Source organism: Hemiscyllium ocellatum, chromosome 29 (assembly GCF_020745735.1).
Source record: "Hemiscyllium ocellatum isolate sHemOce1 chromosome 29, sHemOce1.pat.X.cur, whole genome shotgun sequence".
NCBI classification, from domain to species: Eukaryota; Metazoa; Chordata; class Chondrichthyes; order Orectolobiformes; family Hemiscylliidae; genus Hemiscyllium; species Hemiscyllium ocellatum.
This window is the reverse complement of record NC_083429.1, coordinates 48,325,175-48,351,723: the sequence shown is the minus strand read 5'-3', so window position 1 is coordinate 48,351,723 and position 26,549 is coordinate 48,325,175. Positions and strand designations below refer to the sequence as shown.

The 26,549-nt window shown below is 41.4% G+C and overlaps 1 protein-coding gene across 1 annotated transcript in view; it reads right to left on the bottom strand.

Moving 5' to 3' along the window:
• gig2o (grass carp reovirus (GCRV)-induced gene 2o) overlaps window positions 1–26,263 on the bottom strand; it is a 68,213-nt gene extending 41,950 nt beyond the window's left edge. Inside the window, exons 1-4 of the mRNA XM_060847009.1 lie at window positions 26,193–26,263; window positions 20,105–20,766; window positions 11,371–11,413; window positions 10,545–11,224 (exon numbers count right to left, since the gene is read on the bottom strand). Of these exons, the coding sequence (XP_060702992.1) occupies window positions 10,545–11,224; window positions 11,371–11,413; window positions 20,105–20,720 (1,339 nt within the window). The 5' untranslated portion in view covers window positions 20,721–20,766; window positions 26,193–26,263. The remainder of the gene's footprint in view (window positions 1–10,544; window positions 11,225–11,370; window positions 11,414–20,104; window positions 20,767–26,192) is intronic.
• Window positions 26,264–26,549: the final 286 nt, after the last annotated feature.

The window sequence follows — 26,549 nt, the reverse complement described above, 5'->3', positions numbered from 1 at the left end:
TCCTTAACAATGGATTCTAGAATTTTACCTACAACCGAGGTTAGGCTAATCAGTCTGTAATTTTCCATCTTTTGTCTTGATCCTTTCTAGGACAAGGGGGTTACAACAGTGATTTTCCAATCATCTGGGACTTTCCTTGACTCCAGTGATTTTTGAAAGATCACAGTCAGTGCCTCCACTATTCCCTCAGCCACCTCTCTCAGAACTCTAGGATGTATCCCATCGGGGCCAGGAGATTTATCAAGTTTTTAGACCTTTTAGCTTTTCTAGGACTTCCTCTTTTGTAATAGCTACTATACTCTATTCTGCCCCTTGACTCTCCTTAATTATTGGGATTTTACTCATGTCTTCCACTGTGAAGACTGACACAAAGTATTTATTAAGTTCTTCAGCCATTTCCTTATCTCCCAGCACTAGCCTTCCAGCATCAGTTTGGAGTGGCTCAATTTCTACTTTTGCCTCTCGTTTATTTCTTTCGTATTGAAAAAAACTTCTACTATCGTTCCTAGTATTACTGGCTAGCCTACCTTTATAATTGATCCTCTCCTTCCTTATTTCTCTCTTTATTATCCTCTATTTGTTTTTGTAATCTTCTCAATTGTCTGATTTTCCAGTGCTCTTGGCCACTTTATAGGTACTCTCTTTTTCTATGATACATTTCCTGACTTCCTTTGTCAGCCATGGCTGTCTAATTCCCCCCGGATAATCTTTCTCTTCTTTGGAATGAACCTCTGCCCTGTGTTCTTAATTACACCCAGAAGCTCCTGCCATTGTTGCTCTACCGTCTTCCCCACTAGGCTCTGCTTCCCATCGATTTTTGTCAGTTTCTCTCTCATGACCTTGTAATTACCCTTATTTAACTGTAACACCATTACATTCAATTTTGCCTTCTCTCTTTCAAACTGCAGACTGCATTCTACCATATTATGGTCACTGCCTCCTAAGTGTTCCCTTATTTAAGATGTTTTATAAAGTCTGGCTCATTACGTAGCACTAAGTCATAAAGAAGCATACAACACAGAAACAGATCCTTGGGTCCAACTCATCCAAGTCAACCAAGTATCCCAAACAAAACTAGTCCTATTTGCCTGTGTATGGCCCATGTCTCTCTAAATTTTTCTGATTCATGTACCTGTCCATTTGTCTTTTAAACATTCTAACTATACCCATCTCTACCACTTCCAATAGTCCAGTCTATACCCGCACCAACCATCTGTTTGAAACAGTTGCCCCTCAGGTCCCATTTAAATCTCTCCCCTCTGACCTTAAACCTATGATGTCTAGTTTTGAACTCCCCTACCCTTGGAAAAAGACCTTGGCTATTCAGCTTATCCATGCCCTTCATGATTTGATAAACCTCTATAAGGTCACCCCTCAGCTTCCGACGCTCCACTGAAAGAAGTCCCAGTGTATCCAGCCTTTCTTTATAACTCAAACCTCCATTCCCTGCAACACCATTGCACATTTTTTCTGCACCTTTTCTAAGGTGCAACATCATACCCTTCCATGGTCACTGCTTTTGCACTCACAGCAGAGTCTGATGGCCCATGCCTGAAATAATCTGCTCGTCCTAACTTGTTTTATTAATTCAGCTTGAAAGCAGAACATCTCATCTCGTTCACAGGTTTATTCCTTCAGCTCTATTCTTCTCAATGAGGAGACATTTCCCTCAAATCTTCCTTCCTCCTATTTCCATTGCGTTCTGAGGTGTGTTCAGACCATGGAATTATTGTAGAATTGTTAATCCAGAAACCCAGGTCATGTTCTGGGAACTCAGATTCAGATCCCACCACAGCAGATGATAGAATTTGAACTAAATACAAATCTGGAATTAAGAGTCTAATGATGCCCATGAATCCATTGTCGATGGTCAGAAAAAACTCATCTTGTTCAAGAATGACTTTTAGGGAAGGAAACTACCATTCTCACCTGGTGTGGTCGAAATATCAGTGCAGATAGACAGCAATGTGATTGCCTCTCACTTGCCCTCTGGGTAGTTAGGGATGGCAATAAAAGTGGGCCTATCCAGTGATTCACTCATCCTGTAAACTAATTAATTTATTTTAAAAATAGGAAGGGGTGAATAAGCATTTGATGAAAGAGGTGGATGTCAAAGCAGGAGGAGATGGCATTCCAGAGCATGAAAGCACAAACTGATGAGCTGGACATCCAGTTAGAAAGGAGTGAAAACCTGGAAATAGTTCCAATTTGATTCTGCAGTGAGCAGCATTAGAATATTTATATTTTAACCTAGTCTTCTGATCAACCCATTCAGAGATGTTATTACTGGCCATGGATTAGATGGTACTTGAAACCAGGCCTCCATGAGTAGGGACAGTACCACTATTCCACAAGAGGGCCCAGAATATTTCTAATGGGTGATGAATGATAGACTGAATGGCCTCTTCATTTATAACCAAATAATGAATTTCACCTAAAACTGATGCTCTGGTCATTCGTTTCATTACTGTTTGGAGCAAATTGGCTTGCGCCCTTTGACTCTAGTCTTAATTTTACTTCATAGCCCTCCAATGCTCCTTATGATGCTTTACTCCATTGAGCAGACTATTGGCTGTTTTAGCTTTTATGCTAATGGTTTGATGTCATCAAAGGCAGGGAGATGAGTGAAAGCCTGAGTTGGAGGGACAGAGAGTTAGAGACCCAGAGGATTGAAGGGTATTGGAGGTCTGAAGGAGACTATAAAGACAAGGAGGAGCAAGCCAAGGAAGAATTTGACGAGATGATCAATTATAGATGACATTTTAAATGGAAATGTTTAGTGGGGAGATACGGGAGCCAATATATATTAGTGAGGGTAGTGTGATGGGTGCACATGGTAGGATTTCAGACGATCTGCAGTTTGTCTACACTGAGGGTGATAGACCATGAGCCTTGATGAGAGGTGGGGGCAGTAGCAGAGAGAGAGTGACAGCAAGAACTAATAGATGTGATGAAATTCAGTTCAGAATTAGTGACATTTCCCAAATCTGAGAATGGAATCTTCTTGTGCAAATCTGGAACCCTTCCGACCAGCTCAAGATATTATGGAGATGGATTGGATTGGAGGGGAGTGTTGGTTGGAATTGAAGAAGTGGCATGCAAGCCCAGCCAGATTTAGCAACATTATCCATTTGGAAATAAGTGTGTGTGTGTGTGTGTGTGTGTGTGTGTGTGTGTATAAATTGAATCAGGTGGGTTGCAGAAAAGCAGAGAGTTGCACCACCTAATGATTAAGATAGACTTGACAGTCATTTCTCACCTATTGTTTTGCAGAGGGACAGACTTGCATGCTCAAGGCTGTGGTTAGACAGAGTTTTAATAGATAAATGAGTGAAGAGTTATGGGAGAGCAGACAGACTAACAAGGTTGAGGTCACAATCAGATCAGTCATGGAATCCCTATAGTGTGGAAGCAGGCTATTGGCCAGCAAATCCACACCAACCCTCCTATCAAGACCTAGCCACCCTGCCTAATAACCCTGTATTTCTAATGGCTAATCTACACACCCCTTGACACTAAGGGATAATTTAGCATTATCTATCTACATAAGCTACACTCTTTGGAATGTGGGAGGAAACCAGAACACCCAAAGGAAACCCAGGCAGACATGGGGGAATGTGCAACTTCACACAGGGGTGAAATTGAACCCGGGTCCCTGGCACTGGGAGGCAGCAGTACTAACCATTGAGCCACCATTGCCACCCAGTCATGGTCATATTGAATTGAAGAGCAGTGTTGAGGAGCTGAGTGGCATTTTCCCTGGCTCCTTTTCTTACGATGTTATTGATATGGCACCTTTTGCCACTTCAGGGCATCCCAATAAAACATGTTGGAAGTGCAGTCACTATCATAACATTGAAAACACGGTGGCCATTTCTTCAACATCAGGATTGCACAACAACAATGAAATAAAAGACCAGGTCCCATCTATATTAAATAATGTTAATCAAGGGCTAAATAGTATCCATGACTCCCAGACTGTGGGAATTCCCTTACTCCTCTTGAACCAACCAATGAAGGCTGATGTTTATTGGATTATGAAAACCACCACATCTTTTCTGAAATAAAAAGAACTGAGAATGCTCGAGAAACTTAGTAGGTCTGGCAGCGTCTCTGAATGAAGAAACTGGGTTAACATTTTGAATTCTTTGGAATAGCACTGTTTCTTTCTGCCATCCTCCTCCATTTTGTTTTAATGCCCAGCTCCATCTAACAATGTAACTTCCATTATTTTATCTCAGTTAATTCTTCTATTTTTCCAAGTCACATATTCCAAAAGGTTGGGTTCTAAACATTCCATTTTTTCTCTACAATGCACCATCCCCTCCAATTCAGTTTGAAAGTAGAAACTTTATTCTGAAGAAAAGTTATTTCAGTGCTGCCAGGTGGCAATAAAGGGAAGTCCTTTACTGAAATAAAAGGACATAGTGAGGACTGCAGATACTGAAGAGTCAGCGCAGATTGAGTGTGGTGCCAGAAAAAGCACAGCAGTTCAGGCAGCATCTGAGGAGCCGGAGAGTCAATGTTTCAGGCAGGACCCTTCATCAGCCTGACTCTCCTGCTCCTCAGATGCTGCCTGAACTGCTACACTCAATCTACAATGAATTAAAAGCACCTGACTTGATAAGGTGACTGTCACATCACATCACAGATGTTTGAATTTCCTGAGACACTTCACAACATCTGTTTAAGGGTAACATATTTCCCACCATAAAAATGCCAGGCTGTGATCATCACCAATAACAGACAATCTAGCCACCACCCTTTGACATGGTGCTACCATCACTGAATCTCCCGCTGTCAACATCCTGGGGGCTACCATTGATCAGAAACTCAACTAAGCACATTGCATTAACACAGTGGTTTACAAGAGCAAGTCAGATCCTAGGAATGATGCAACGAGTGTCAATATCGATTCTGAAGAAGAAGTAATATCCGGTAGGAAACGTTAACTCTGTTTCTCTCTCCAGCTGTCCACAGCTTTAGTACGTTTCAATAAGTTTGTATTTCATTCTTTTAAACTCTGATGACCTACCCAGCTCTCAAGAAAATTCCTCCATACCTGAGATTATCCTAGAAGAACCTTCTCTGGACTGCATCCAATGTCAGTTTGTCTTTCCTTAGATAAAAGGATCAGGATTATGCGCGATATTCTCGGTCTGGTCCAATTAGTGTTGACTGTAGTTTTAGCAAGACTTCCCTATTTTTTTACTAGATTCCCTTTGAAATAAAAGCCAAATTCCAATTGCTTTCCCTATTGCCTGATGAAATTGGATGTTAGCTTTTTAAGATTTATGCATGAGGTTTCCCACAACCTTTTGTGCTATAACTTTTTTGCAGTTTGTATCCGTTTATATAATGTTGAGCATCTCTATTCCTCCTGTCAAATTGTGTAACCTTACATTTTCTGATATTATATTCCATCTTCCACCTATGTTGGCAAAATTGGTGACAGTACATTAATTTCTCTCATTCAAGTCATTCCTATATAGTATAAAATAATTGTGTCCTCAGCACAGATTCCTGTGGTGTTCCATTAATTACAGGTTGTCTTCTTCAAAACTCACCCTTTATCTCACTGCTCTGCCCTCTGTTAGTTAGACAATCCACTGCGCTGTCTTTATCGAACTGACCCAGAGGAGGTGCAATGCTGTTCAGCTACTGAGTGACACTCTCTCTGTATTTCCCAACATTGACATTGCTCAGCCAATTCATTCATCTTCTTCACAGTCCATACTCTGGTCCACACAGCAAGCAAGAACTTTGAAACTGTTGGACAATTAGATTAGATTCCCTACAATATGGAAACAGGCCCTTTAGCCCACTCCAACCCACCAAAGAGTAACCCACCCAGACCATTCCCCATATTTATCCCTGACTAATGCACCTAACACTATGGGCAATTGAACATGGCCAATTCACCTAACCTGCACATCTTTGGATTGTGAGAGGAAACCAGAGCACCCAGAGGAAACCCACACAGACACGGGGAGAATGTGCAAGCTCTACACAGACATCCGAAGTTGGAATCAAACCCAGGTCCCTGGCTCTGTGAGGCAGCAGTGCTAACCACTGAGCCACCATGCTGCTTAAAAATGTGTTGCTGGAAAAGAGCAGCAGGTCAGGCAGCATCAAAGGAACAGGAGAACTGACGTTTTGGGATTCTCCTGTTTCTTTGATGCTGCCTGACCTGCTGCGCTTTTCCAGCAACACATTTTTAAGCTCTGATCTCCAGCATCTGCAGTCCTCACTTTCTCCTAGTTAATAGCCACCATGCTGTCCCTGATAATACCACTAAACCATTGCCTCCCCCTTGCAGACTCTTTAACTGTATCCCCCCGAATCCCCATACCTGCCTCACCTGTAATCACACCCACTTATTCCCAATCACAAACTAAATTAGACTTACCGAGTCTGAAAGGGTGTGAGAAATTCCAGAAGCAAAGTTTCCAGATAACATAGTCTAAATTAGAATGGTGCTGGAAAAGCACAGCAGGTCAGGCAGCATCCGAGGAGCAGGAAGATCGAGGTTTCGGGCAAAAGCCCTTCATCAGATATGACAACATTTGCAATCCTCACTTTCATCCTGTCCAGGTAACATGCCCACTCCCTGATATGATGCAAAATCTGCAGCTTGGACTCCACCTTCTTAACTCGGATCCAATATTCCTCGAGCTGTAAACACTTCAAGCAGATATTTTGCTCTGGATTACCTTGCTCTCCAACAGCTCCCACATGTCCACATCATCCATCCTGTTACTGCAATCGCATTTCTTTAGCTTATGAAGTAATTAAATTATATTCCCTGTCCTTTGTGTTTACGTGAAATCTTAAAAAAATTAAATACACCGGTATCAATCTTACACTTAAGAATTTATTGGTCAGGAAAGAAGAAAATAATGAGAAACCAAAACATGAGCTGAAGACCTCACTACTACTTTAAAGACTGGATACATTCATTATTTCTATTCATCAATCAGCTGCTTTACTTACACTTGCATCTTTATTTTGGTTCATGATGTCACATGGCCACTGGTCTCACTGTGGCATAGATTCCCAATCCATGCCTCCTTTCCTCCTCACTTACTTCTCACTCTGGAGAGTTTATTAACGTGCAGTGAAACTTAGTTTAAGTGCCTTGGTTTCTCCTTTCCACCAAATTCACACTTTGAAACAAATTCCTAACTTTACTCATTCCAGCTTTGTCTCAATCTGACAAAACCTCCATTCGCAACCTCCTTATTGAATTTACAAATAGAAGATTTGTGTCTGAAGAAGTTTAATGATTAAGATTTGAATGGTTCTGTAGCCATGGTGACTTATTTTAAATCATTGTATGAGAGGGAGATTTCCAGGAGAGAAATGGGTTTTTGTTTATATTGAGAGGGTTTATAAACAAAGCAAACAGTAATTAGACCTTCAGGTAGAACTATTTTTGGGGCTGAGGGGAAACACCCATCTCAAGGAAAATAGCATTTTAGTTTCAGTTTGGAACAGTTCTGCAAATTCCTTAGCTGAAGATGGATATGTAAAGCAGATGCTCCTAAGGAAGGGAGAGGATAGTTAGAATTCCAAAAATAGATTATTTTAATCCAAGGAGATTCGTTACAGGTTACAGACCAAAAGTGTTCTTTTAAAGACTTATACTTCTGAAGGGGTTATCTTAATTCTGAGAAAGTTTAAGTTCAGTTGTATGATGAATCAAGGAAGGGGCTATCAGAGTCTCATGACCAAGCCACAACCAAATCATGATTTCGAGACATGCTGTTGGACTGGGGTGTACAAAGCTGAAAATCACACAATGCCAGGTTATAGTCCAACAGGTTTATTTGGAAGCATTAGCTTTAGGAGCGCTGCTCCTTCATCAGGTGATCAAATGAAGGAGCAACGCTCCAAAAGCTAATGCTTCCAAATAAACCTGTTGGACTACAACCTGGTGTTGTGTGATTTTTAACTTTGTACAGCCAAATCAAACGCTTTGTGTGATGGAGGAGGGAACTCTCTCTGGTTTGAGTACTATAATGGGATGTTGTCAGGATTAATGGGATTGTAACTTTAATATATGTTTTGAAATCCTTAAATGCATGTTATATGCACATAGCTTTTAAAAAAATTATTGAATATTCATTTTTTGGACAATGAATGCTTTTCTGTTTGAAATTAAATTGGTAATATTGCATGCATGTTTGTTAGTGAGAGAACACCTTGCTAAAACAAATTTATCAAGCCAGACATCAGTCTGAAACCGGAATTGTCCAGTAATAGCATGGGATAATAACAATACCTTGAAGTTAATGCTAATAGGGCAAACAGTATGTGAATTAATTAGTTTATTGTATTATGGCGTGTGCTTGATTGAAATAAAATTCTAACTAGAAAGTGCAAGCATGAATTTTGTTTAAAAGCATTTAACTTAGAAATGTAGAACATAGCTGGAGTAGGTTATTTGGCCCTTTGAGCCTGTTCCACTATTTAATATGATCATGGCTGAACATACAGTCTCAGTATCCCATTCCCCATTTCTTTCCATACTCTTTGATCCCTTTAGTTGCAAGGGCTTCATCCAGCTCCCCCTTGAATGTATCTAATGTGGGAGAGAATTCCATTGATTAACTACTCTCTGAGAGAAGAAATCTTTTCCTCATTTTTCAGTCCTGAATAGCTTATTCTTCCAGTGTACACAGTGGGATTCAGTTACTTTCACAAGAGCCTGCATGTGTACTTTTAATGCAACATTTAATTCAGCATTTATTAAACAAGGAGAACATTATATGAGACAGAAAGGTTGGAAAAGTTTCCATACAAACACAAAAAAATTCAAATTAATTCCATTCATTTTTATACATACAAACCACCAAACCACAGTGCAGTTTCACCAGTATTTCCAAGCAAAGATTTTTTTAATCAAGTTAACAAAGCTTCTGGCTAGATGTTTTTCCTCAGCTGATTATCTCTCTCTGAGACCCTTAAAACAGACTCTATTACTTAGTCAGCAGAACATGAATTCCCTAAACTCAGTTTTCGTCTGCAGAAACTGGCAATGCCAACTGAGGCCTGGATTTTTTTTAACTCCATGTTGCAAGCCAACAGCTGTGATGATGAGTCATGCATTTGGGTCAAAAGAATGGGATGGCAACCTAAAATCTAAATGGACAGAGACTTCAGGGTGCTCCAATGTAGAGGGGTCTAAGTGTACTCATTCACAAGTTACAGAAAACTAGCATGCAAGTGCAGCAGATAATAAAGAAAGCAAATGAAATGTTGGCTCTTATAACTAAAGGAATAGAATATAAAGGTAAGGAAGTATTGTTGCAACTATATAAGGAATTGGTGAGACTGTACCTAAAGTGCTGTGCACAGTTTTGGTTCCCTTATTTGAGGAAAGATGAAGTACCATTGGACGCAGTTCAAATAAGCTTCACTAGATGGATCCCAGAGATGAGGGGTTTGTTGTATGAAGAGAAAATGAAGAGTTTAGTTCTATACTGTCTGGAATTTAGAAGAATGAGGGGAGGTCAAGTTGAGGTATTCGAGATGATAAACAGTGTAGATAAAATAGACGGGGAGTGAATGCTTCCTCTTGTGGGGCATTCTAGGACGAGAAGTTATTGTCTTAAGGTAGGGATAGCAAATATAAAACAGAATTGAAGAAAAACGACTTCTCCCAAAGGGTTATGAATCTGTAGAATTGACTACCGCAAAGTGCGGTGGATGGTGGGACAGTAAGTCATTCTAAGGAGGAGTTAGACAGATGTTTGATTGGTAATGGGTTTAAGGGCTATGGGGAGAATGCAGGAAAATGGGGGTGAGGAGCATATCAGCCATGATCGAATGATGGAGCATACTTAATGGGCCAAATGGCCTAATTCTGCTCCTATACTTTATGAACTTAGACTTAAAACATCAGCTTGTTCTCTCTCCATGGATGCTGCCTGACCCACAATGATCTCCAGTATTTCTTTTCAACGTAGTCGCTCTACTAAAAACAACAAATGTTAGAAATCACAGTGGGTCATGTAGCATCCAAAGAGAGTGAGCAAGCTAACATTTCAAGTCTAGATGACTCTCCATCAGAGTTCTTTAATACACTTAGCTACCAGCCCCCAATATTTTTATTTCCAGGGTTGTAAAAACTTATTAAAGTGCCTGTATGCAAAGAGGCCTCCAGATCTCCTGGCATCAGAAGCATAAAAAAGTCTGAAAATGAAACTAATTCAATTAGGCGAATTGGCCATGCTAAATTGCCCGTAGTGTTAGGTGAAGGGGTAAATGTAGGGGAATGAGTCTGGGTAGGTTGTGCTTCGGCGGGTCAGTATGGACTTGTTGGGCCGAAGGGCCTGTTTCCACACTGTCTCTCCTTTCTCAACACAAAAATAATTCAAAATATAAAATAAGGTCATTTTTAACAATGGATGCTGAAAATTCCCTGTAGTCTATTGTTAACAAGGCAATTAATATGAGACAGAGAAACATGAGACATAAAAATAAATGAAGTTAGCAATCATGTCAAGTTGATGTGGTTTCACTTTTGAATGTTTAGCTGCATATGTGTTTTGCCATGAAAGGGCAGATGGTCTGTCCACACCCCCAGCAGAGCTGTAACTGATGAGAAGGTACCATTGTATTTTTACAGGCCTGACAATGGTCCACCAACTCTGGCCCAGGCACAGGCTTGCTGTTCAGGTTTGCTTGAAGCAAGTCTTTCAACTGCTGTGTTGTCACAGGATCAGGGGAATTTATTACGTCGATCACCTGGATCCTTTGTGGGTCCCAAACACAATCTTCCTCTAATCCACTGGGGACATTTCTCATCCCACAGTTGGGAGGAACCCATGCTGTATCATATCCATGTTGTTTCCACGTTGTTGACATGGGATGATTTTCTTTATCTATTTTCTTGACTTTTCCTACCTGTACTTTCAACATTAAAATAACTCTATCATTTGGAGTGTTAATGGGATATCTTCTGGCTTTCTCCCTGTCTCTACTGACATAGACTCCTGGACCGAGCATGCCCTTGCTTGATTGCTTGAAACCTGATTGTATGATGGACTTTGCATTGCTGACTGAAGTACCATGGTACATGATGTATTCTCTGCCATTCACTGGTTCCTGATTTGAATGCAGATGATGATCATTGTCATAAACGGTCTCCCATCCAAAAAACTGCAATGTCATCATGCCACTGGTTCCCGTCTGTTCAAACATGCAAAAATGCAGTGTTCTGTAAACAAAACACAAAAATAAATTTAAAGTAAAGATAACGATGTATCTGTTTGAAGATTGTTTGGTCTTGCATTCATTTTGTTTGGGCTTCAACTCGATCAGCATGTGTAAATAAAATAAATGTGTACATTGTGTCACCATAACCTGATGGCCATCAGGCCAGGGAAGAAGAGCCCTTCATGGTAACCTGAAACCAGTGATGGGAATTGAACCCACATTATTTGCATCACTTTGCTCTACAAACCAACAATCCAGCCAACTGAGCTAAACCAATTCTCAAATATGTGCATGAGGCTGTGAATATTTATTCAGTTTCATATGTATTAGTTTATGAATTTCTGTATGAATCAGTCTGTAGCACTAGTTTATCCACTGCTATGGAACAATGGCTCACATAGCTTCTGTACTGTGTAATTCCTTACATGTCAGTGTATTTATATTTGCCACAGTAATGTTACTTGTTAAAACAAGTCTAGATTAATTTAGAATATTTGGCATTGACAAGTTTGACTAAAGAGTCTACTTCCATGCTGTACATCTCTACAAGTGTGTGTGTGTGTGTGTGTGTGTGTGTGTGTGTGTGTGTGTGTGTGTGTGTGTATGTGTGTGAGTGTGTATGGGTATGTGTGTGTGTGAGTGTGTGTGTGAGTGTGTATGGGTATGTGTGTATGTGTGTGAGTGTGTGTGTGAGTGAGTGTGTATGAGTGTGTATGGGTATGTGTGTGTGAGTGTGTATGGGTATGTTTGTGTGTGAGTGTGTGTGAGTGTGTATGGGTATGTGTGTATGCGTGTATGTGTGAGTGTGAGTGTGTATGGGCACGTGTATGTGTGTATGTGTGTGTGTGAGTGTGTATGTGTGTGTATGTGTGTGTGAGTGTGTATGGGTATGTGTGTATGTGCGTGTGAGTGTGTATGTGTGAGTGTGAGTGTGTATGTGTGAGAGTGTGTGTGTGTGTGTGCTTTGCATATCTGCAACAGTTAGTTTGTTGCCAACATCGCTTTAAATTCTTGGGTATTTATGATCTGGCTGATCGCCATCAACAAATTATCAAGCATTGACTTTTGGAAAAAGTGAATCCTAGGACCACTCAAAAGTCCACTTTTTAAACGTTGTGCAAACACTTATGTGGCACATCACATTTACAATGTTCATACCAATTGCAGGTAAGTCCATTTGTTGATCAGTTTCATGCACAGTTGGATGGGGATCCAGTATGTGCTGTATCCATGTGGTTTCCAAGGGTTTTTTTTAGCAAGGGATGATAGTTTACATCTCTTGCCTTACCTAGCTCAAACTTTTAGCAGTTAAGCTAACTTTGGTAGTGAGATGAGCATTTTAATTGACAGTTCGTAGCTTTCTTTTTGCTGATGAGTCCAAGGGACTAACCAAAGCCACACTCTATTCATGTTCTTGCTTCTTTGAGTAACCATGTCTCAGGGGCCAATGACCGACTGTGACCCTCAGAGGTGACAGTACCACATAGCAATAATGATGGGGAACAACATTCCCTTTAGGAAGTATTTCTTGGTTAATTGCACAGACCCAGCTCTGAAGCAGGATCATTGGCTTCGAAATGCTAACTCTGCTTGATGCTGCCAGACCTGCTGAGCCCTTACAGCAATTCCTGTTTTTTGTTTTAGTTTTTCAGCACCTGCAGTAATACAGTCATGGTGTCATACAGCACAGAAACAGACCCTTCCATCCAACTCATCCATACCTAAACTAAACTAGTCCCACTAGCCTGTGTTTGGCTCGTATTCCTTGAAACCTTTCCAATCATGTACTTGTCCACATGTGTTTTAAATGGTGTAATTGTACCTGCCTTTACTACTTCTTCTGGCAGCTCATTTCAGAAACACCACCACCACCAGCCCCCACCCCCACCCCTCCCCGTTTGTGTGTAAAAGTTGACCCTCAGGTCCATTTTAAATGAATTGGGACTAGGTTAGTTTGGGAAACTTAGTCAGCAGAGACTAGTTTGACCAAAGGGTCTGTTTCCATACTGTATGACTCTTTGATTCTATGACTCAGTGGCTCAAAACATTAACTCTGTCTCTCTCCATAGACAGTGCCAGACATACTGAGGCTTTCTAGCATTCTCTGTGTTTGTTTCTGATCTCTAGCATCCACAAGATCTTGCTTTTATTGAAGCCCTCTGGTTGTTTTGTCTGATCAGGACAGTTTGGCTGAATGCAGCCACTCCCTAATTAGATGGGCTCAGTAAATACAAGCCAGGAATTATACCTGATACTTCCTTGTTTATCAAACTCCTTGACAAAGCACTTAAATTAGCGACTGTGCTGCATTTAAAATACAGATTAGAAAATGATACCTATTTATTGACTCGCAAAACTGATACAGCTAGCAGTTACAATTAAATCAATAGTGAGGAAGTAGTCATAAACTCCTGTAGTGGCCACAGCTTTTCGACAATAATAAACAATCTAAAGTCTTCAGCATAAAAGATATCAGCAAACTCACCAACTTGATCAACTCGTCTGAGTTCTGGTAGTTTTTGAAAATGTTGCAGTTCAAGTAGATTTCTTTACAGGACTGAGAGCTACTTAGCTTTCACACAGTGTCAAAATTTAACTTTCAATTTCAATATACAAAAATAGAAGGCAGCCTCGTTGTGATGTCGTTGCTGTTACATCCTTATGAAACAAGGCTGCTGTTACGTAAGAGTCAGAGGGCCACTTGGCCATTCATTAAAAACTTTCATCCACATTCTGACATTGACTTCCTTTGTCTCTCCTTATACACCAAAGGCTTCACCACGCTTCATGATATACAGAGAGCATTGCTGCCTTTATCTGCCAGTAGTCTCATTGCTGGATTACTGCTTGATGAATGCCCTGTGTTAACTTGTTTCAGTGGCTACTCTTCCCATCCAAGGTAAAAGACAAAAAAAAACTGCAGATGCTTGAATCCAAAATAGACCGACAGGAGGCTGGAAGAGCAGAGCAAGCCACGCAGCACTAGGAGGCGGAGACGTCGATGTTTCGGGTGTACCCCTTCTTCAGAAGGGTTGTAGGGGTGCTTCTCTTACACCAGAGGTGGGGAACCTTTTCATATTGGATGGCCGCATTATATTAGTTGTAACCTAATAAGGCCGCACCCAAGAAACTTCAATTATATGTTCTTCAAATTTCACATTATTTTGTAAAAATCTAACTACTATGTACTAACTAAAAAAAAAGAAAAAAATTTCTAAAGTTAACTAACTTTGTAATGACTTTGGTATGACTGATTTTTGTAGGAAAGCATTTGAATATTTGGTTGCAGCATAGAGGTCTGCAGTTTTAGCTGATCCTCTAGATGGGTATCCGTCATTTGTGACCTTAAGGGCATCTTGATTTTGGTTACGTAGGAGAATGTAGATTCGCAGCAATAAGTGGGGATTATTTTGTTGAATTTTCTTTTACTCTCTGGTATTTTAAAGACATTCATTTTTAGAGTAAAGTAAAAATAATAAAGGACGAAAAAAACATATTGATAAAAAATAAAAGATTTGAGATTAGATTACTTACAGTGTGGAAACAGGCCCTTCGGCCCAACAAGTCCACACCGACGGGCTGAAGCGAAACCCACCCATACCCCTACATTCACCCCTTACCTAACACCACGGACAATTTAGCATGGCCAATTCACCTGACCCACACATCTTTGGACTGTGGGAGGAAACCGGAGCACCCGGAGGGAACCCACGCAGACACGGGGAGAACGTGCAAACTCCACACAGTCAGTCACCTGAGTCAGGAATTGAACTCAGGTCTCTGGCGCTGTGAGGCAGCAGAGCTAACCACTGTGCCACCGTGCCACCTTTGTTCTGCAAAATTTGGATTCATTCATAAGGCCACAGGTTCCCCACCCCTGCCTTATTCCTACCCCTAGTCCTGAAGAAAGGTTACGCTAGAAACATCGAATTCTCCACCCCCTGATGCCGCTTGGCTGGCTTTGTTCTTTCAGATTCCTGCCGGTCTATTATTCCCATCCAAGGCTTGGCCTTGTTGATGAGTCTTCTAATCATAGGGGTTTAAGCTGGTAAGAGTTACAGACAAACCTAATCCAGACCACATCGATTCTCAGCATCTGGGATTGTTGAACTTTCCAACAGAAAAGATAACCATTTGATCCCTGTCCCATGCCAGCTCTCTGAATAGCAATCCATTTAGTTACAATTTTTCAATGTTTCCTGTTTCTACTTATTCAAATTTTGTCCCAATTTATTCTTAAATCCTCTTCTCAACCTCTCTCTTTTAGAACTTTGGGTGAAAGTTTTAAATTCCAGCCTTTTATTTCTTTTACTTTATTCACCTTTAACTTAAAAGAAAGTGAGGACTGCAGATGCTGGTGTCAAGCATCGAAAAGGGTGGTGCTGGAAAAGCACAGTAGGTCAGGCAGCATCCAAGGAGCAGGAGATTTCGGGCATAAGCCCTTCATTAGGAATGTGGGAGAGGAAGGAGGCTGAGAGATAAATAGGAGCGAGGGGTGGGGGCGCGGGGGCAGGATGGCTGGGAAGGCGATAGGTGGATGCAGTTGGAGAGTGATTGTGATAGGTCGGTGGGAAGGATGGAGCAGATAGGTGGGAAGAAAGAAGGACAGGTGCTACAGGTCAAGTGAGCGATGCTGAGTTGGCGGGTTGGATCTGGGATGAGGTGGCGGTGATGGAAGATAAGGAAACTGATGAAGTTGATGTTGATGCCGTGTGGTTGAAGGGTCCCATGGCGAGATGAGGTGTTCTTCCTCCAGTTGTCAGGTGGCTTGGATTTTGCGGTGGAGGAGGCCCAGAACTTGCATGTCCTTGGAGGAGTGGGAGGGGGCGTTTCAGGGAACATCTCTGGAACACACTTTTCAACTCTAATTTAGCAAAGTTTTAGCACTTTGCAATCTTACTGTCAGATCTCTTCTTTAACATTCTCTGTTCCAAAGGAAATTTCTGCTCACAGCTGAAGATTTCATTGTGGAAACAGCTTTGTCATAGATTCATAGAGTCCAATGCTTCCATGCCAACCAGCTATCTTAAATTAATATAGTCCCATTTACTAGCATTAGGCCCATATCCCTCCAAACCCTTCCTATTCATATACCCATCCAGATGCCTTTTAAATAGTTGTACCAGCCTCCACCACTTCCTCTGGCAGGTCATTCCATACACACACCACCCTTTGAATGAAAAACTTGGCCCTTAGGTCCCTTTTTTATCTTTCCCCTCTCACCCTAAACCTATGCCCTCTAGTCTGGATTCCCCCCACCTCAGGGAAAAGACCTTGTCTATTTATCCTATCCATGCCCCTCATGATTTTATAAGCCTCTATAAGGTCTCCTTCAGCCTCCGATGCTCCAGGGAAAACAGCCACAGCCTATTCAGCCTCTCTCTATAGCTCAAATCCTTGAACCCTGGCACCATCTAGCAAATATTTTCTGAACCCTTTAAAGTTTCACAAACATAGGGACATACAGCATAGAAACAGACGGTTCAGTCCATGTTGAACATAATCCCAAACTGAACTAGTCTTGGCTGCCGACTCCTGGACTATTTCCCTCTAAACATTTCCTATTCATGGACTTATCCAAATGTCTCTTAATTATTATAATTGCACCCACGTCCAGCACTCAGCCCCACAATTAATCCCTCTTCTGATCAAAGGATCGTGAAGCTAATTGTATCCCTGAAATACCACTTAGGCTGATGAATTAGAATTATCTGAAATGTGTGAGTTCTGGTTCAGTGAGTAGTGCCATAGTCTCAGGGTTTAGAAGTTGTGTTTTTAAGATACCGAATCTGAGTTGGTTCTGCAGTTGATGTTTTGCACTGTTATGGATGCTATCTCACAGATGCTATCAAACGTCAGGTCTCACCCTCAAGTGGATGTGAAATTTCCAATGATCCCACTCACATTATACAGTCTTCGCATTGTCTGAGTTAATGTATATCACTGAATATATTCCATACAAAACCAGTTTATTGTTTGTGAAATCTTGCATGAAATTTCATTGTCCACATTACCAGAGTGATTCCACACATAATGAATGATAATATTGTTTTCCTAAATATTTTGCACATTGAAGAAATCTGCTGTCCTTACCCGATCTGGTCTACATGTGACTCCATCCCGACAGCAATGTGATTAACTCTTAAACATGCTCTGAAATGGCTGAGCAAGAAATCTGGAGACATCAAATTGCTCCAGGGAAGAGCACTGTCACTGTATCTACATGACACAGACTACAGAGATTTGGGAACAGTAATTAGGGCTACTTAATGAATTCCCACCTCGTCAATAATTCTCATACCCCAAGAATAAATAAAACAAATGTCACCTTTATCTTAAACAGTTGTCTCATCAAGAAGATTGCGTTGCAATTTTGTTTTATTCTTTGGTTTAGATTTACTCCGCCATTTTTAAACACCATGCCTCATGTGCAAGTAATCCAAGGATTCCAAAGTTTATGAGATGTCTTAATATAAGCAAAAAGGAAATTTTGGGCAAGAACTTTTCACAAAAGTCAATAAAATGTGGAGCTGGAAAGGCACAGCAGGTCAGGCAGCATCAGAGGAGCAGGAGAGTCGATGTCCCGGGTTGGTTCCTTCATCAGGCATGGGGTTATCCCGATTTCTGAAGAAGGGTCTCAACCCAAAACATTGACTCTTTGGCTCCTCTGATACTGCCTGACGTGTCGTGCCTTTCCAGCTCCACATTTTATCAACACTGACTTCTAGCATCTTCAGTCCTTACTATCTCCAACTTCTCACAACTACTGTGTTTTTTTTATTTGGATTGAGTTGTAACAATATTCAACACAAGATGACTCATTGCTGATTTACTCTGACATTTTAATGCAGTTTTCCAATATAGGCAGTGGCAATTCACAATTGAAAAGCAAATCAATGTAGACAGTGGTACATCTTTAAAAATATGCATGGTACACAATAGGTTATTTTGAGTATTGTCCTTATAAATTTCTCTCTTCAGAACTCAGAATTCAATTTGCCCTGGTAGCAGATAAATTAATTCATACATGTAAAATTCCTCTATGAATTGTTCAATTGTTATTTTAAACTAATTATGGAACTATTCTACTATTATAGAACAAGATATACTCAGGCATTAACATTATACCTGCTTGGAGTAAAATGTAATGAGTATAACTTCTCTTCTTCACAACAATAGAAGGCAGTTTAGTTGAAACTGTAAACACGATATTGTATATTGCACAACATTCCTCTAACATGAAAGGATTTTCACATCCTGTATCTTTGGATTGGAGCATGACACAGAAATGCAATCCTCCACAGCAGCTATCACAATAGCACAGGCGTTTGTGTGTTTTAATCAGCAACAATTTTCTTGCTCCTTCCCATCAACTTGGCATCCACCCGTGTAGCTAGTCATCGGGTGACCATTCATTATGTGTTCATTTATAAAGTCAGGGATAGCCATTTCACCATAGTAGATGTCACAGCTAAACTGTTGCTCAGGTAGGGTCAGATGAATTGGCATGGTCGGATCAAGCAAGTAGCCGCACACAAATAATACTACTCTATCTGAAATTACTGAAGACAGCACGCAGCAAATTGGTCCTGGAACATCTGACATAATGAACGGCGTTACTTATCCTCAAAGCTTTTTCAGGAATGATGACTGTTGCTTGTAGTTGTTTGATTACAGAACATTTCCAGTGTTTTTGTTTTACTCAGTTAGGAGATGGGTGCATCACTGGCTGGGCCAGCATTTATTGTCCAAAACTATGTTTCCATGCTGTACATCTCTATGATTGTATGACCATGAGAAGATGGTGATGAGCTGCAATTCACATGTTGTGAGTTGAGCCATAATGCCTTTAGGGAAGGAGTTCCAAGATTTTGCTCCAGCGATAGTGAAGGAATGACAATATACTTCCTTGCCTGAAACGTCGATTTCGCTGCAACTTTGGATGCTGCCTGAACTGCTGTGCTCTTCCAGCACCACAAATCCAGAATCTGGTTTCTAGCATCTGCAGTCATTGTTTTTACCTCGTTGAATATACTTCCAAGTCAAGATTGTGAGTGGCTTGGATGTGAACTTGCAGATGGTAAAAAGTATTCACAGAGCAATTGTAGTAAATGAAAGAAAAACTTCTTTGTTGTGTTTGGCACTGGTTCATGCACTCAGTGAGCACATAGACAGGCCGACACTTAAACAGGCAAGTGCCACATGACAATTATTGTGTCTACAATTCTATCACATCTCACCAAATAACAAGGATAACAATGTTTCAAACATTGACAGAACTGCAGCAGCAAGTTTAACAACCACTTTATAGGAAGGGGTGATTTATTAGGAGGATATAATACATAATTGACCAGATAAGCTGTGATCAGCATCAACAGAAATCATCAAGACATGCATCTGTGCCTGTATCTGCACTATAAAGAAAATCTGTGATGCAGTGGGATAATGCTAGAAATAGAATGTATATGCGTGAGCATGTGTGCCTGTGTGAACATGTGCACCTTTATGTGTATGCCCGTATAAATGCATATAAAGGAAGAGTTAATGAAACATTGGAAATTTGGACTTAAAATACTTAATTTGGACTCAAACTTAACAAACGTATTTGCCCGAAAGGAATTATTCTGCTATTGGCTATTGTAATAAATGGATCGACAATACAATTGAATGTGCTTCTGGAAAGAATCAGAATTGATGGATATGCTGATAAGTAAGCAAGCAGGTTTTAAAGTTGAAGAAAGCAGATTATTGGATGGAAGAACCTATTCTTGTTCCTGATATGCTTAATATTAATAGAGAAGGAAAAGAGAAATTAGGTTAGTCTGAAACAATGATCAAAAAAGAATTACCAAAGAAATAACTCCTTATTTTGTATTTTTGCAAACATGTTTGCTCATAAAAGAGCAGATGACTTTCTTACAACCCCAGCACCTGTGAATTACATGGGATGAATCTCTTTGAAAACCACAGACATCACAGTGATCCCTGGTTTTTGCAGCTGCATCTTTATGTATCAGCTTCTTCAGATCTTTCTTGACCTGGTCATCTGCGTAAGCGATGTCCACCACTGTGATTCGTTTGGGATCCCAGATGCAGTCTTCTTCTTTCCCACTGGGAATGGAAAACATCCTGCATTTCGGTGGGACCCAGGCAGAGTCGTAACCGTGCTGATGCCAGGTTCTTTGAAGGGGATGATTATCCACATCTATTTTCTTCACTTTTCCAACTCTAACCTTCAGCTTGAAGACCACTTTGTCACTTGCTGCTGTTAGCTTTGGATATGCTTTTGCTTTGGTCACATCTCTGCTAACATAAACCCCTGCACCTAAGAGTCCATCCTTGGATGGTATAAACCCTGACTTTATTATACTTGCAGCATTGTTTTTGTGGGTCCCGTGATACATGGTATATCCTCTCCCATTTTTAAGCTCCTGTCCTGATTTCAAATGGCTATTATCCTCATGGATGACTTGCCATCCATAAAACTCAATGGACATTTTCTCTGGATGGAGTTCACCTTCTTCTGTTGCTATCTTGTAAGACCTGCAATGGGAAACATTGAAGTGTATTGTTCGGATCACACACATATCTGGAAGAAGGTTAAAAATCTCACTACACTAGGTTATAGTCCAACAGGTTTAACTGGAAGCACTAGCTTTCGGAGCGACGCTCCTTCATCAGGTCGTTGTGGAGTACATGATTGCAAGACTTCACAACCACCTGATGAAGAAGCAGTGCTCCGAAAACTAGTGCTTCCAGTTAAACCTGCTGGACTACAACCTAGCATTGTGTGAGTTTTAACTTTGTACACCCAAGTCCAACACTTACATCTCCAAATTTATAGCCGGAATATACTTCCATAACAACACTAATTAACGATTGCAAAATTAAGAATTGATGTGTTTAGATTCAATTCCCTACAGTGTCGAAACAGGCCCTTCGGCCCAACCAGTCCACCCCAACCCTCCAAAGACAACCCACCCAGACCCATTTCCTGAAGCACCTAACGCGATGGGTAATTTAGCATGGCCAATTCACCTGACCTGTACATCTGTGAACTGTGGGAGGAAACCCACACAGACACAGGGAGAATATGCAAACTCCACACAGTCACATGAGGCTGGAATTGAACCTGGGACCTGGGTGTTGTGAGGCAGCAGTGCTAACCACGTTTAGATATATGGAAAGTGAAACCCCTTTACAATTGCTGTGCTAGATATGTTTATATTGTCTGGACTTTATTAATTAATTTCCTGACATGGAACAAAATATGACATCTTGCTCCTCCTTGTTATTTTTGCCTGTATTCTTGTTTCAGTATGTTCAGGAATAGAACAAAGCTAATTTTGAAATGAAATTACATACATGTAGCCCCTTTTCAAGGCTCAGGAGTTCCAATGTACTTTGCAGCCAATTAAGACAATTAAAATGTTTTCATTCCAATAGTGGTAGGAAACACACAGAACCTCCAACAAACAGCAATGTGACAGGAACTAGATAACCTGTTTTTGGTGTTGGTTAAGTGACATTGTCCAGAGCATTATGAAAGATTCTCTTGCCTTTCTACAAATTCTTCCCTTGCTAGCCTTCAGAGAGAGCAACCAGGATCTCAGTTTGACATCCCATCAACTATCTCCAGCAAGGCAGATTCTCTTTCATTATATTTACATTTAGGGGAGGCAATGGTCTAAGGATATTACCACTAGACTATTAATGCAGATACTCAGAGAATGATTTGGGAATCTGGGTTGGGGGAATTTCATAACGACAGGCAGTGGAGTTTGAATTCAATAAAAAATATCCAAAATTAAGAATCTACTAATGACCATGGCACTATTGCCGATGGTTGGAATAACCCATCTGGTTCACTAATGTTGTTTAGGGAAGGAAGGCTGCTTTCCTCATCTGCCCTGGTCTACATGTGACTCCAGACGCACTGCAATGTAGTTGACTCTAAACTGCCCTCTGGACAATGAGGCATGGGCAATGAATGCTGGTTTAGTCAGCAACACCCACATCCTGGGAGGGAATGAAAAAATGCAGGGAATAATGGTCTACTCAGTTGGCATCACCCACTGTTTTGGGGATCTTCCTTTAATACTAAATGAAGAAATCTCTGTACAGGGTGCAACCATTAATCACTGAATCTTGCTGATGCTAGGTCTTAATTCCTGGTAGTGTCTAGATGGTTTGTCTATTTATGTTTGTTTTAACGGATTGAGAGATCCGTTTTGATTTCCTTGGTAACAGGGCGCAGTCTTCCCAAGCTCCCTCATTCTTAACGTCTTCCAGTAGATACTCTCTGCCTGCCCTATCAAATTGAATTCTCCTAAACATCACAATTAGATTGCCACTTAACATTCTATGATCATGGGTAGACTATATAATCTGTCCTCTGGCGTGCATGGTATCTCATAGTCAATAGCAATGGTCTTTTCCCTCCGGTGAGGCAGTCCAAATCCTAGGGGCAGATTTTTAAGGGGAGAGGAGAAAAATTGAGAAGTGACATGAAGGCTGAGGATCCTGGGATTGTATTCATTGGAGTTTAGAAGATTAAGGGGAGATTTAATAGAAACGTACAAGATAATACATGGCTTGGAAAGGGTGGATGCTAGGAAATTGTTTCCATTAGGCGAGGAGACTAGGACCCGTTGACACAGCCTTAGAATTAGAGGGGGTCAATTCAGAACAGAAATGCGGAGACATTTCTTCAGCCAGAGAGTGGTGGGCCTGTGGAATTCATTGCCACAGAGTGCAGTGGAGGCCGGGACACTAAATGTCTTCAAGGCAGAGATTGATAAATTCTTGATGTCACAAGGAATTAAGGGCTACAGGGAGAATGCTGGTAAGTGGAGTTGAATTGCCCATCAGCCATCATTGAATGGCGGAGTGGACTCGATGGGCCAAATGACCTTACTTCCACTCCTATGTCTTATGGTCTTATGGACAGTGTTTTCACACTGAGTGTGTTTCACATGTGGAATGAACTGCCATAGTAAGTGTAGGTACATTGACAACATTTAAAAGCCATTTGGACAGATACCTGAATAGGAAAGGTTTACAGGGATATGGGCTAAATGCAGGAAAGTGGGACTAGCTTGGTTTGGGAAACTCAGTTGGCAAGATCGAGTTGGACTGAAAGGTCTGCTTATGTGCTGTATGAGTCTATGAAGGTCTGACCTTTGCTGATGAACACAAGGGAATTAACTGAGTAGAAGCCCAAAAGAGAGGCAGTCAGGGTGAGATAAAACCATGGAAAATTCACAGCAAGAAGGGCGCAGGTTGGGATGAATATAGAAAGTTGCAAAGACTGGTTGAAAACTGAAAGAAGAGGAGGGGATGTTTTGTTTACATCCTTTCAGAGGGATGTGCATGTCCCTGGAAACACAAACAGTTGTTACTGATCTCAAAATGTGAATTCACTTAAGAGACTAGCTGAGAGTGAAACCACATTGCTATGGATCCAGAGTTACATACATATTTATCCTCTGTAAAGGACAATAGTGAGCCAAATGGGTTTTTTCCACAATTGAATGTAGCCATTATCACTACGACTGAGACTAAGAATAAAGTCTATCAGACAAGCAACGGATTTGTGAACTCATGTTCCCAGAGCACTGGGGGCTCTGGATGATCAGTCGAGGCATATTTCCAATTGCCAAATAAAGTCGTAGTTTAGGAGCGACAGGAATCACAAACAAACATCGATATTGGAGGTGTAGTAGACAGTGAAGAAGGTTACCTCAGATTACAGCAGGATCTTGATCAGATGGGCCAATGGGCTGAGAAGTGGCAGATGGAGTTTAATTTAGATAAATGTGATGTGCTGCATTTTGGGAAAGCAAATCTTAGCAGGACTTACACACTTAATGGTAAGGTCACAGGGAGTGTTGCTGAACAAAGAGACCTTGGAGTGCAGGTTCATAACTCCTTGAAAGTGGAAGCACAGGTAGATAGGATAGTGAAGAAGGCGTTTGGTATGCTTTCCTTTATTGGTCAGAGTATTGAGTATAGGAGTTGGGAGGTCATGTTAGGACATTGGTTAGGCCACTGCTGGAATACTGCGTGCAATTCTGGTCTCCTTCTTATCGGAAAGATATTGTGAAACTTGAAAGGGTTTAGAAAAGATTTACAAGGATGTTGCCAGGGTTGGAGGACTTGAGCTATAGGGAGAGGGCAGCACGGTGGCTCAGTGGTTAGCACTGCTGCCTCACAGCGCCAGGGACTCAGGTTTGATTACCGGCTCAGGCAACTGTCTGTGCAGAGTTGCACATTCTCCCTGCGTCTGCGTGGGTTTCCTCCCACAGTCAAAAGATGTGCAGGTCGGGCGCATTGGCCATGCTAAATTGTCCATAATGCTAAGTGGATTAGTCATGGGTAAATGTTGGGGAACAGGCGGGTTGCTCTTCAGAAGGTCAGCATGGACATTTTGGGCTGAAGGGCCTGTTTCCACACTGTAGGGAATCTAATCTAATAGAAGAGCTGGGTCTTTTTTTCCTGGAGGCTGCGGGGTGACCTTATAGAGGTTTATAAAATCATGATGGGCATGGATAGGGTAAATAGACAAAGTATTTTCCCTGGAGTGGGGAACTAGAGGGCATAGGTTTAAGGTGAGAGGAGAAAGATATAAAAGAAACCTAAAGGTCAACCTTTTCACATAGAGTTTGGTACGAGTATGGAATGAGCTGCCAGAGTAAGTGGTGGAGGCTGGTATAATTACAACATTTAAGAGGCATCTGGATGGGTGTTTGAATAGGAAGGGTTTGGAGGGATATGGGCTGGGTGCAGGCAGGAGGGACTAGACTGGGTTGGGATACCTGGTTGGCATGGAAGAATTGGACTGAAGGATCTGTTTCCGTGCTGTACATCTCTATGACTCTATGACTGTCACATTCACATTACAGCCATTGGGGTCAGTTAGCTTGGATAGCTGATAAAGTGTGGCACTGGAAAAGCACAGCAGGTCAGGTAGCATCCAAGAGTCGATGTTTCGGGCAGGACCTTTCTTCAGGAGCTCTTGCCCGAAATGGTGACTCTCTTGCCCCTCAGATGCTGCCTGACCTGCTGTGCTTTCTCGAGCACCATGATTTTCAACTGCGACTCTCCAACATCTGCAATCCCTCACTTTCTCCTCGCTTGGAAGGCTGGTTTGCAATGCAGACGGATGCCAACAGCATGGGTTTGGTTCCGACACTGCCTGAGGTATTGTTAATTGATTCACAAGATGTGAGTCACTAGCTGGGACAGCATTTATTGCCCATCGCTAATTGCCCAGAGGCCAGTTAAGAGCAAGTGCGTTACATGGGTCTGGAGTCACATGTAGGCCAGACCAGGTAAGGATGGAAGATTTCCCTCCCTAAAGGACATGAGTGAACCAGTTCCCATTCAGGCTCATGGGCCGTTATTTGCATCTTCTCAACCTTTCAGGCAATCCCCAGGTTCACATCAATCTCTCCTTTGAATGAGAGAGTGGGACGACAATGATTTCACTTTTACTCCAGAGAAGTGGAGAAACTTGTTCAAACTGGCTCGGGTAATACTAGGTATGATATTTTAACATTCCATTCTCCAGTCTATGTTTAGAGCAGAAAAGATTAGCCATGTAACACATGAAACAGTTTTGGTTTTGCTGTCTGCTCCCTCTTACAACAGCCACAAAAAGAATTTCCCATCCGTTTTTACCTCCCTATTTTCACCCACCTCTCCCAACGACTTCTTTTATATATTTCGAAACAAATCCTGTTTAGGAAACAGATAACTGAAATATTCTATTCTGCTGTCAACTCTGAAACGGGATTGGAAATCAATTTGTCCACCCCCCCCCAGTCCAACACCGGCATTTCCACATCAACCCTGAAACGGATCGATTTGTCTCTTAACTGTACAGAAGTGTAACTTACCACCTTCCCAATAGTTGTGAAAAATAAATCAGCAATTAAATTAATTAGACTGATTTGCAAAATCTTTACCTCCAGCTCCAGATAAACTTCTCTCGACAGTTTCCAGACCCGGAAATCGAAACCAAATCTTCACTGAGCTAGAATTCATTTACTTTCGGTTCTGCCTGAGTAGGTTGGACAACCTGCTTTTGTTTTTGTCGCGTGCTGACGATTTTGAGTTGAGTTGTAAATGTTACACCTCCCTGCGATTCCTTTCCTGCGCTCGACTTCTCCCGCGAGTTAATGGCTTTCCCTTCTGTGAGAGTGATGGGCAGAAGGAGCAAGGGCTTGGAGAGGAAACCATCATCCTCACACAGCGAGGAATGAGGGTCTGGAAAGGCAAAGCCGAGAAATGTGCTGGAGGACCAGCTCATTGAGCATTCAAGA